This window comes from Salvelinus fontinalis, chromosome 12, assembly GCF_029448725.1.
Source record: "Salvelinus fontinalis isolate EN_2023a chromosome 12, ASM2944872v1, whole genome shotgun sequence".
In the NCBI taxonomy this organism is placed as follows: domain Eukaryota; kingdom Metazoa; phylum Chordata; class Actinopteri; order Salmoniformes; family Salmonidae; genus Salvelinus; species Salvelinus fontinalis.
Genome location: NC_074676.1, coordinates 6,589,572 through 6,602,544, shown reverse-complemented (window position 1 = coordinate 6,602,544; position 12,973 = coordinate 6,589,572). Strand labels below are relative to the sequence as shown.

The 12,973-nt window shown below is 44.3% G+C and overlaps 1 protein-coding gene across 1 annotated transcript in view; it reads left to right on the top strand.

Annotated features, from left to right (window-relative positions):
• The window catches only part of LOC129866708 (sodium-dependent neutral amino acid transporter B(0)AT2-like), a 42,827-nt gene that overhangs the window by 14,693 nt on the left and 15,161 nt on the right, over positions 1 to 12,973 (top strand). Inside the window, exon 6 of the mRNA XM_055939538.1 lies at positions 12,074 to 12,184. Coding sequence (XP_055795513.1) covers positions 12,074 to 12,184 — 111 coding nt within the window. The remainder of the gene's footprint in view (positions 1 to 12,073; positions 12,185 to 12,973) is intronic.

Genomic DNA, 12,973 nt, shown 5'->3' with positions numbered 1-12,973 from the left:
TTTTCTTGTGTTTTTTTATGGAACGTTTTCTTAATGTTCTGCTGCCCTTGGCTGAAAACCTGAGAAGGCTTTCAGGAGGAGGCACTCGGGGGGGAACAAAAAGTGTCTCCTCCATTTTCTCACGTGAGCATGGTCACAAAAGTGAGCTGCTGTACAAAGAATAGGGTTTTGTCTTAACGCAGCCCTGCCTTCCCACTGCTACGAAACTTGGAGAGGGAAGGAGTAGCAACCGTTTAACCCGAAGAGAGAGGGTAGGGCAGAGTGCCATAGACCTTGCACACTATCCTCCTCAGCCGCCAGGGCTGTGCCCTAGGATGGCTGACCCTTCTTACCTCCCCTAGGAGGGATAGAAGGGGTGGATCCTTGCTGCGTCTGAAGGGTAAGACAGCTTCCCTACAGGTTTGGCCTGATTAAGGGGCCAAGCCTGAGTCATGGCAGACCGCTGCATAGCCGGGGATCTCAGTTCCCCAAGGCCAGCTTGTTGCTCCCTCCCAGCTGTGAGGCTGTGGCGAGATTTAGGAACCAACGGGCTGCCAACTTCTGCCCAGGTCTGCAGGGTGGGTAGAAGTTGAAGGCTTTGGCTTCCTTTTTGCGAATGTCACACTTCTGCCACACAGCGGCGACAATAGGCTCGAACAACTCCTTGGGTGTCACTGTGGCATCCAGAAGGTCCACTTTTCCCGTATCTGATAAGCTGGATATGCTCAGCCAAAGTGCCTTTTCTCCTTCCACCTCTAGGTTCATGGTACGACCACAGCCTTGGACGGCACTATGGGAGGCAAGGAGGCTCAGGTCTGTAATCATACAGATCTCCTCCCAAACATCTGTGTCTAGGGTCTCTGAGTCCAGTTGCTTTTCCCACCTCCTCCAAGTAGCCTGATATGCCAACAATAAAGAGGTCACATTAAGAGCTCTAAGTGCTTGGGCTGATGCCTTGTACATTTTTCTGAGAAACGGAGGCAGTTAAGCACTCTACCTTCCCAGGGAGTGAGTCATTAATAACACGGCGTGAGGGGCTGAGGTGGTGAGTGAGTGATGGCTACACCATGGGAGGGTTGCCAAACACAGATTCCTCCATCATGTGTATTTCCAGACTCGGTGGTACTTTTAGCACGAATCCTGTTAGTGAGGGTTTTTTCCACACGCTCTTAGCTTCCCTGAGGCAAGCTGGTACTGCAGGGTGTAGTTCCTTTATCGGGGCTGAATGGGACTGGAGTCTATTCCCATCGTATATGTTCCTTGCCAGCCCTGAGCCCCTACAGAAGACTTGATGTCGAGTCTGGCCGTGCCCCACTTGCAGGCATGAAGGAGGCCAAACTCCACTGAAGGAGGGGTAGCTCCACTGCACTCAGTTCTGCATGCATGCGTGAGTGGGCAGGAGACGTCATTCCCCAATTCCTGCGCAATCTCTTTGATCTTTGTGAGATTAATCCCATAGTCATCCTCGTCATCCCCTAACTCGCCTTCCCGTGACACTACGTCGTCAGATAGTGAGGGGAGGGAGTCAAGGCTACCAATGACTCACCCCAACTGGGCTCAGTTGCGGAGAGCTGAGCCTCAGCTGTTGCTGTTGGCTCTGAGGCAAGAGGGGCTAGCGAGATAGAAGCACGTTTCAGCCTCTTCTTCAGACCTGCTCTCGTAAGCTGTCTGCAGTGCTCACAGGTCCTCGAGCGCCTCCTGGCCATGTTCCTTATGTATAGAGGATGGGAATCTTTTCCCGCTATCATGGAGCCGCAAGCACAAGAACATGCTGCTGATTGTGGTGCTGATCCAATTTCCGCGTTTCTGCCTGTGACTATGAAAATCTGACCTGTTCAACAGACGTGCTACTGTGCTGTGCTTCTGATCCAGTTTCTGGAGCTTTGTCAGAGTGACCATCGGGTTCTTTGTCAGCTCCCTGACCAAGGCCCTTCTCCTCCGATTGCTGAGTTTGGCCAGGCAGCCAGCTTTAGGAAGTGTCTTGGTGGTTCCAAACCTCTTTCCATTTAAGAAGGATGGAGGCCACTGTGTTCTTGGGGACCTTCAATGCTGCATAAATGTTGTCGTACCCTTCCCCAGATCTGTTCCTCAACACAATACTGTCTCAGAGCTCTACAGACAATTCCTTTGACCTCATGGCTTGGTTTTTGCTCTGACATGCACTGTCAACTGTGGGACCTTATTATAGACAGATGTGTGCATTTCCAAATCATGTCCATTCAATTAACTTTACCACAGGTGGACTCCTATCAAGTTGTAGAAACATTTCAAGGGTGAACAATGGAAACAGGATGCACCTGAGCTCAATTTCGAGTGTCATAGCAAAGGGTCTGAATACTTATGTAAATAAATACTTTTTAATACATTTGCAAAAATGTCTAAAAACCTGTTATCACTTTGTCGTTATGGGGTATTGTGCTTAGATTGATAATGAAACATTTTTATTTAATCAATTTTAGAATAAGGCTGTAATGTAACAAAATCTTGAAAATGGGATGGGGTCTTGTAGTTAGGAGCCTTGTGGCTAACTGCTAGCAATTTTGATCACCTTATAACGCTATAGCCATGAGCCTAGTGGGACGTTAGTTAGCTAGCAGCTACCTTGTGGTGAAGGTGTGCCGTGGCTAGCTCAGTGCTGGCTGAAGGAAACCAAGTGATTGAAAATGTTCTCCCGCGATCGACAGTGCCATGAAGGCTGAGAGGGTCGGTGTAGTTAACACAATGGGTGAACGCAGGTTAACTAGACTAGAGAAGGGAGCCAGCAATGCTACCATATTGCTGGTAGGATATGCTAGTGAAGTTAGCTTGCCTCTCAGCAAGATAGCCAAGTTAGCCTTGCAGCATGACTTAAAACTGGAACCGCCATACAGTGGCAAGAGAAAGTATGTGAACCCTTTGGAATTACCTGGATTTCTGCATAAATTTGACATAACATTTTATTTGATCTTTATCTAAGTCACAACAATAGACAAAAATAGTGTGCTTAAACTGATAATATACAAATTATTTTATTTTTTTGTCTAATATTGAATAGATAATTTAAACATTCACAGTGTAGGTAGGAAAAAGTCTGTGAACCCCTAGGCTAATGACTTCTCCAAAGCTAATTGGAGTCAGGAGTCAACTAACCTGGAGTCGAGTCAATGAGACGAGATTGGAGATTTTGGTTAGAGCTGCCCCATAAAAAACACTTTGCTATTCACAAGAAGCATTGCCTGGTGTGAACCATGCCTCGAACAAAAGAGATCTCAGAAGACCTAAGATTAAGATTTGTTGCCTTGCATAAAGCTGGAAAGGATTACAAAAGTATCTCTAAAAGTCAGTCCACGGTAAGACACATTCAAATTTCAACACTGTTGCTACTCTCCCTAGGAGTGGCCCTCCTGCAATGATGACTGCAAGAGTACAGCGCAGAATGCTCAATGAGGTTAAGAAGAATCCTAGAGTGTCAGTTGAAGACTTACAGAAATCTCTGGAAGATGCTAACATCTCTGTTGACGAGTCTACGATACGTAAAACACAAAATAAGAATGGTGTTCATGGGAGGACACCACGGAAGAAGCCACTGCTGTCCAAAAAAAACATTGCTGCACACGTCTGAAGTTCGCAAAAGAGCACCTGGATGTTCCACAGCGCTACTGGCAAAATATTCTGTGGACAGATTAAAGTTGTGTTGTTTGGAAGGAACACACAACACTATGTGTGGAGAAAATAAGGCATAGAAAGCACAAACGCCTTCTGGAGTGGCCCAGTCAGTCCTGACCTCAACCCTATTGAGATGCTGTGGCATGACCTCAAGAGAGCGGTTCACACCAGACAACTGAAACAGTTTTGCAAAGAGGAATGGTCCAAACATTTTTGGCAAGAATATCCGCGCTGACCATGCATTCAGCACATGACCACTCGCATTGCTCTGGCTACTAAGCAAAGACTAGTAACATAATAATCTTAAAATATGCTATTCTGTTTTTGTTTAAATACACAATGTTTCTTTAGACCTGCTAAAATGAAATTATACTCTATTTCTTTGATGTACTTGAACTATTGTTTTTTTGTTTTTACTGATAGCCTAGAGTAAAAAACTAATGAAAATGCTATTTTGTTCTTTGAAATATTTTTTTTTTAGTATTCTAATGTTACCTAAGACCTTCGTAAACAAAACCAAAATATTATTATTCTGATAGCATATATGAAATACATAAAATTGGACTGTTAGAATGTTGATGTGTCTGTGCCTAGAAATGTCGAAATTTGGCTTTAGGCTTACGTTTTTCACTAGGACTTTGAAGAATTATACAAAAAAAATCCTTGACTCTATCCTGAGTGGTGCAGCGGTCCAAGGCACTGCATCTCAGTGCAAGAGGCATCACTACAGCCCCTGGTTCAAATCCAGGCTGTATTACATCCGGCCGTGATTTGGAGTCCCAGAGGGCGGCGCACAATTTACCCAGCGTCGTCCGGGTTTGGCCGGGTAGGCCGTCATTGTAAATAAGAATTTGTTCTTAACTGACTTGCCTAGTTAAATAAAAGTTTTTTAAACAAATAACTATTGTTATATTTTTTTACATGGGTATATTTCCACAAATATTTATTCATACAATTCATCCTTTATAAGTGTTTATGCACTATCAAGCATTGGTGCTTATGTTCGCACACCTTACGGGTTGATATACATCTGATGCGTATAGTAATGGTGACACCCAGCAACGTTCTCAATGTTTTCTAGTGGGTACTTCTATGCTGAAAGGCCAGGCAGTTCTCGTGTCAACCAAGTCTCAATAGCTAGCAGTGACGCTAGCTACCAAAGGAGACAGAGAAGTAGAAATGTAATTTCTACTCGTAAACATAAACCTTACGGTTACTACTCAACCTCTCGACAGGGTCTGAAGAACTACGCTCATCAGCAATATCCTTCACGCTTTGATGGTGAGCAGATTAAGCAGGCAAACAGGTATGCAGTCGATATGAGGAGAGCTAGAGTAGTGACACTCTTCGTGAGGAAAAGAAGCGAGAACAACCAGAGAGTGGCTTCTTTTATGGAAGTGAGGGTCCCACTTGTCTGTCTCCGACAGATGCTTTTGTTAGGTACTTCCAAGAGAGTAGGTGGTCCTTGCAAACCCCCACATGTGATACATCGAAACAAGTATTTGAAAGAGAACATCATTGAGAACACCATTGGGTCCTTATCATCGCTTGTGCGTCTTAGCAAAGAAAGTTTCTACTCCTTTTAGAGTATTGTTCCTTGACCATTTTAGCAAAGACCATTTTCACTCGCTTTAGAGTATTTCTGGTCTTATAGGAACATGGCCCTATCCTGTGCTATCTTAATGCAACATTTGATCCGGCCTTTGTCTCTCTCCCTGGTCTTATCCCAACAGCTGTCTGGTGTTTGCTTGGTTCTATTCAAGCCCCTGTCTCCACAACAAACACAGACAAAAACAGTCTCCACAACACACACAGACAAAGCAAGATGGATGCCCTGGCCTCTCAAACAGACAGAAGTGCTTTAATCTTGGTCCTCTGCCATGGCGATGGCACGACAACAGGGAAACCGTCTGTAGTGTCCCATCTTCCACGTCCTGTTCGTCTGTCGCCTAGCGTGAGGTCATGAAAATGGCCATGCACTTTCCATTCCCCTCCTGGTGAAGGGGCCAGAGTGGGAGACCCTTTGAAGCTTAATCAAGGATTTACCACACAAAAGAATATTAATGTCGCTTTCGCCCCTTGTTCACAAAAGCCTATTCCTAGGCTGTGGTCTACAGTTTATTTTTCATTTCTGTGTGTGGGTGTGAGGGTGCAAGAGAGACCGAGGGGGAGCATGGTTGCCATGGTTATACGCGCTCTTTTACTTTGTGTGATTGTTATGGGTGTACTCACCAAAAAATGGAAAGAAAAAAAACTTTAATCATGTGTATTAAATGGCTTATTAATTTTCCACTCAATCTAATTTGGGCTTGCATTCTTGATAGACAACAGTTCCGTGCAGCTAGAAAAGAACACCTCACTTACAGTACACATAATTAAGATTATTTTTTTCTCATGACCTGACAAAGTATAATTTGAGTTGCATAGCAACAACTTGATGATACATAGCCATAGTGATAGATGGCTCCTACTATCTGTGACTGAAATGACCTCTCCTTACATAAATGACATGCTATCTAATGGGATAAAGATACAAACTTTGATAGGTGAGGCAGATATACAAAATGTATATATGGGTGACAGGTACAGTAGTCACTGCACCTATCTGGTGTATGTGACAACTTTTTTTTCTTTTCTTTTTTTTTTAGATTCTCTGAGCAGAAAGGAGCTTCTTTATATACATTGTGACCAAGGTTGTTATTTTCCTATTTAATGAATGGTTGATACAGTGTGTAGAAGATGTTCAAGAGCAGCTCAGCTGCAAAGTGACATGGTTAGGGAAATGGAGCTTCAACCCATACAGCAGGGTAAGGCAACTAGATTCAGCCCCGGGCCTATTTTTGTCGGAGTGAATGGTCGGGAGGCCGGAAAATAATAAGAATCATTTGTAGACCACAACTAAGCCCAGGAAGAGATTGCAGTGAAAAATAACAATCATTTCATACCTTGATTACATTGAGGCACGATCACATAAACGTCCTCTCAATGTCAACTGTGTTTATTTTCAGCAAACTTAACATGCGTATATACAGTATATCACAAAAGTGAGTACACCCCTCACATTTTTGTAAATATTTGACTATATCTTTTCATGTGACAACACTGAAGAAATGACACTTTGCTACAATGTAAAGTAGTGAGTGTACAGCTTGTATAACAGTGTAAATTTGCTGTCCCCTCAAAATAACTCAACACACAGCCTTTAATGTCTAAACCGCTGGCAACAAAAGTGAGTACACCCCTAAGTGAAAATGTCCAAATTGGGCCCAAAGTGTCAATATTTTGTGTGGCCACCATCATTTTCCAGCACTGCCTTAACACTCTTGGGCATGGAGTTCACCAGAGCTTCACAGGTTTCCACTGGAGTCCTCTTACACTCCTCCATGACGACATCACGGAGCTGGTGGATGTTAGAGACCTTGCACTCCTCCACCTTCCGTTTGAGGATGCTCCACAGATGCTCAATAGGGTTTAGGTCTGGAGACATGCTTGGCCAGTCCATCACCTTTACCCTCAGCTTCTTTAGCAAGGCAGTGGTCGTCTTGGAGGTGTGTTTGGGGTCGTTATCATGTTGGAATACTGCCCTGCGGCCCAGTCTTCGAAGGGAGGGGATCATGCTCTGCTTCAGTATGTCACAGTACATGTTGGCATTCATGTTTCCCTCAATGAACTGTAGCTCCCCAGTGCCGGCAGCACTCATGCAGCCCCAGACCATGACACTCCCACCACCATGCTTGACTGTAGGCAAGACACACTTGTCTTTGTACTCCTCACCTGGTTGCCGCCACACACGCTTGACACCATCTGAACCAAATAAGTTTACCTTGGTCTCAACAGACCACAGAACATGGTTCCAGTAATCCATGTCCTTAGTCTGCTTGTCTTCAGCAAACTGTTTGCGGGCTTTCTTGTGCATCATCTTTAGAAGAGGCTTCCTTCTGGGACGACAGCCATGCATACCAATTTGATGCAGTGTACGGCGTATAGTCTGAGCACTGACAGGCTGACCCCCCACCCCTTCAACCTCTGCAGCAATGCTGGCAGCACTCATACATCTATTTCCCAAAGACAACCTCTGGATATGACGCTGAGCACGTGCACTCAACTTCTTTGGTCGATCATGGCGAGGCCTGTTCTGAGTGGAACCTGTCCAGTTAAACCGCTGTATGGTCTTGGCCACCGTGCTGCAGCTCAGTTTCAGGGTCTTGGCAATCTTCTTATAGCCCAGGCCATCTTTATGTAGAGCAACAATTCTTTTTTTCAGATCCTCAGAGAGTTCTTTGCCATGAGGTGCAATGTTGAACTTCCAGTGACCAGTCAGTATGAGGGAGTGTGAGAGCGTTGACACCACATTTAACACACCTGCTCCCCATTCACACCTGAGACCTTGTAACAGTCACGAGTCACATGACACCGGGTAGGGAAAATGGCTAATTGGGCCCAATTTGGACTTTTTCACTTAGGGGTATACTCACTTTTGTTGCCAGCGGTTTAGACATTAATGGCTGTGTGTTGAGTTATTTTTAGGGGACAGCAAATTTACACTGTTATACAAGCTGTACACTCACTACTTTACATGGTGGCAAAGTGTCATTTCTTCAGTGTTGTCACATGAAAAGATATAGTCAAATATTTACAAAAATGTGAGGGGTGTACTCACTTTTGTGATATACTGTATCTGTGTGAACATAACAAGATTCAACAACTGAGACATAAACTGAACAAGTTCCACAGACATGTGACTAACAGAATTGGAATAATGTGTCCCTGAACAAAGGGGGGTTCAAAATCAAAAGGAACAGTCAGTATCGGGTGTGGCCACCAGCTGCATTAAGTACTGCAGTGCATCTCCTCCTCATGGACTGCACCAGATTTGCCAGTTCTTGCTGTGAGATGTTACCCCATTCTTCCACCAAGGCACCTGCAAGTTCCCGGACATTTCTGGGGGGAATGGCCCTAGCCCTCACCCTCCGATCCAACAGGTCCCAGACGTTCTCAATGGGATTGAGATCTGTGCTCTTCGCTGGTCATGGCATAACACTGACATTCCTGTCTGGCAGGAAATCACGCACAGAACAAGCAATATAGGTGGTGGCATTGTCATGCTGGAGGGACATGCCAGAATGAGTCTGCAGGAAGGGTACCACATGAGGTAGGAGGATGTCTTCCTGTAACACACAGCATTGAGATTGCCTGCAATGACAACAAGCTCAGTCCGATTATGCTGTGACACACCGCCCCAGACCATGACGGACCCTCCACCTCCAAATTGATTCCGCTCCAGAGTACAGACCCCGGTGTAACGCTCATTCGTTCAATAATAAACTTGAATCCAAGCATCACCCCTGGTGAGAAAACCGTGACCCTTCAGTGAGGAGCACTTTTTGCCAGTCCTGTCTGGTTCAGCGACGGTGGGTTTGTGCCCATAGTCGACCTTGTTGGCGGTGATGTCTGGTGAGGACCTGCCTTACAACAGGCCTACAAGCCCTCAGTCCAGCCTCTCTCAACCTATTGCGGACAGTCTGAGCACTGATGGTGGGATTGTGCGTTCCTGGTGTAACTCGGGCAGTTGTTGTTGCCATCCTGTACCTGTCCCGCCGGTGTGATGTTTGGATGTACCGATCCTGTGCAGGTGTTTTTACATGTGGTATGCCACTGCGAGGACAATCTGCCGTCGGTCCTGTCTCCCTGTTGCACTGTCTTAGGCATCTCACAGTACAGACATTGCAATTTATTGCCCTGGCCACATCTGCAGTCCTCCCTACCTCCTTGCAGCATGCCTAAGGCACGTTCAAGCAGATGAGCAGGGACCCTGGGCCTCTTGTCCTAAGTTTTCATAACTGTGACCTTAATTGCCTACCGTCTGTAAGCTGTTAGTGTCTTAACGACCGCTCCACAGGTGCATGTTCATTAATTGCATATGGTTCATTGAACAAACATGGGAAACAGTGTTTAAACCCTTTGCAATTAAGATCTGTTAAGTTATTTGGATTATATATATATATATATATATATATATATATATATATATATATATATATATATACAGTTAAAGTCGGAAGTTTACATACACCTTAGACAAATACATCTAAACTCAGTTTTTCACAATTTCTGACATTTAATTCTAGTAAAAATGACCTGTTTTAGGACAGTTAGGATAACCACTTTATTTTAAGAATGTGAAATGTCAGAATAATAGTAGAGGGAATGATTTCTTTCAGCTTCTATTTCTTTCATCACATTCCCAGTGGTTCAGAAGTTTACATACACTCAATTAGTATTTGGTAGCATTGCCTTTATATTGTTTAACTTGGGTCAAACGTTTCGGGTAGCCTTCCACAAGCTTCCCACAATATATTGGGTGAATTTTCCTCCTGACAGAGCTGGTGTAACTGAGTCAGGTATGTAGGCCTCTTTGCTCGCAAATCTTTTTTTAGTTCTGCCCACAAATTTTCTTTACGTTTGAGGTCAGGGCTTTGTGATGGCCACTCCAATACCTTGACTTTGTTGTAGTTAAGCCATTTTGCCACAACTTTGGAAGTTTGCTTGGGGTCATTGTCCATTTAGAAGACCCATTTGCGACCAAGCTTTAACTTCCTGACTGATGTCTTGAGATTTTGCTTCAATATATCCACATAACTTTCCTGCCTCATGATGCCATCTATTTTGTGAAGTGCACCAGTCCCTCCTGCAGCAAAGCACCCAAACCACATGATGCTGCCACTCCCGTGCTTCACTATTTGTATGGTGTTCTTCGGCTTGCAAGCCTCCCTTTTTCCTCCAAACATAACGATGGTCATTATGTCCAAGCAGTTCTATTTTTGTTTCATCAGACCAGAGGACATTTCTCCAAAAAGTATGATTTTTGTCCCCATCTGCAGTTGCAAACCATAGTCTGGCATTTTTATGGCGGTTTTGGAGCAGTGGCTTCTACCTTGCTGAGCGGCCTTTCAGGTTATGTCGATATAGGACTCGTTTCACTGTGGATATAGATACTTTTGTACCTGTTTCCTCCAGCATCTTCACAAGGTCCTTTGCTGTTCTTCTGGGATTGATTTGCACTTTTCGCACCAAAGTATGTTCATCTCTAGGAGACAGAACGCGTCTCCTTCCTGAGCGGTATGACGGCTGCGTGGTCCCATGGTGTTTATACTTGCGTACTATTGTTTGTACAGATGGACGTGGTACCTTCAGGCGTTTGGAAATTACTCCCAAGGATGAACCAAACTTGTAGAGGTCTATAATCGTTTTTCTGAGGTCTTGACTGATTTCTTTTGATTTTTCCATAATGTCAAGCAAAGTCACTGAGTTTGAAGGTAGGCCTTGAAATACATCCACAGGTACACCTCCAATTGACTCAAATTATGTCAATTAGCCTATCAGAAGCTTCTAAAGCCATGATGTAATTTTCTTTAATTTCCAAGCTGTTTAAAGGCACAGTCAACTTAGGTTATGTAAACTTCTCACCCACTGGAATTGTGATACAGTGAGTTATAAGTGAAATAATCTGTCTGTAAACAAAAATAATCTGTCATGCACAAGGTACATGTCCTAACCGACTTGCCAAAACTATAGTTTGTTTAACAAGAAATCTGTGGAGTGGTTGAAAAACGAATTTTAATGACTCCATCCTCTGTGTATGTAAACTTCCGACTTCAACTGTATGTATATATACAGTATATATATATAAAATTACTAAACACTTTGGAGGGACAAAAAAAAAGGACTCGCGGGCCAGTTTTTGGAGAGAGAGAGAGAGAGTTGAGACAGCAGGTCCGGGACAAGATAGGACAACCGGTGAACAGATCAAGGTTCCATAGCGCAGGCAAAACAGCTGAAACTGCATCAGCAGCACGACAAGGAATCACGTCCGATGAACAGGTCAGGGTTCCATAGCCACAGGCTTAACAGTAGAAACTGGATCAGCAGTACGACCAGGTGGACTGGGGACGTGGACAGCCAGTAGTCGTCAGGCCAGGTAGTCCTGAGGCATGGTCATAGGGCTCAGGTAATCTGGGAGGGGAGGGAGAGGGAGAGGGAGGCCTTTCTGTTGCGTCACACTTACTTGCTTCTTCCTCTGTATTCTTCCACTCACTGTGGTCCGCACTCCGCAAGGCTGTGTATTTCTCTGTGTCCACAGGTCAGGAGTAGACAACAAGAGGCAGCCTCAGAGATCCGTTTAGATAAAGCACAGAAGTAATCAGTGCACAGGATCTATCTTGTTATTAATCCCAAACTTTGGGTATAAGCCAGACTTGTCAATAAATCACGGAAGGCAAGTCAAGTCTTTGAGCACAAGTCAGAGTCAAAGAGTATTTTTTTTTAAACACGAGTCAGGGTCAAGTCTCAAGTCTTTGAGGATGTTTTCGGGTTGAGTCTCAAGTCAGCCTCTCACTTTGTAATGTATGAGTTATACTAAGGTTGTTCTTATGTTGTGGTTGTTTTACAGGTGATGTACTTCAGCTCGTTGTTCCCCTACGTAGTGCTGATCTGTTTCCTGGTCAGGGCTCTCCTCCTCAAGGGATCCGTGGATGGGATCCGACACATGTTCACACCCAAGGTACAGTATCCTAACCCTAATGCTTACCCAAGGTACAGTGCAGAGGTTGGAACCAGTTCAGGGAACAGAACAGAAAACTGGAAAATAACAACATTTTCAGAGGAACAGAAGCAGAACCGGGAACGGAAGTGATCTATACTGTTCCGGAACAAAACCGTTATTTTAAAAGCATGGGAACTGGTTAATAACATTATTTTACGTTCCAGCATTTTTTTCCAGTCTCACAAAAATCTGTCACTCAGAAACTTAAGCCCCGTTTCCATTGGCAATTTGAAGTCAAGCCAGGTTGGGCTGGCCTTGGTGGGCTAGCTCAAATTGCGTTTCCACTGCCCCCAGAAATGAGAAATTATGTAATGTTGCTAGGTTGCCAATATGTGACTGCAGCTGGCTTCGCTAATGTTGCTAGCTAGCTTGGAAGATGTTGACAAATTTAATTCATCCTCACCATGCTGTAACTAACATTCCCCTATACTCCTGCCAGTACCAGCCAGACTCAGAGCAATGTATTTTGCTTGCTAACATTAGCTAGCTAGCTAAACGGTTAGCGTCGTTGCTAGAATAACAGGCTAGCTAGCTAAATTCCTACCTTGCTTGCCATGGCATTGGTTATTAGCTAGCTAACTAAGCAAACGAGACAACAGGTTTGATATGATCTAGCTAGCTTTCGATATGACTTGGCCAGCTAATATTCCTGCTAGCTCACCTTAGCTAGCTAGCTAGCTTGTTTCAACTCTGATTTGCTGACTAACATTAGGTAGCTAGCATTCAAGGGCTGAATGTTCTCATAAA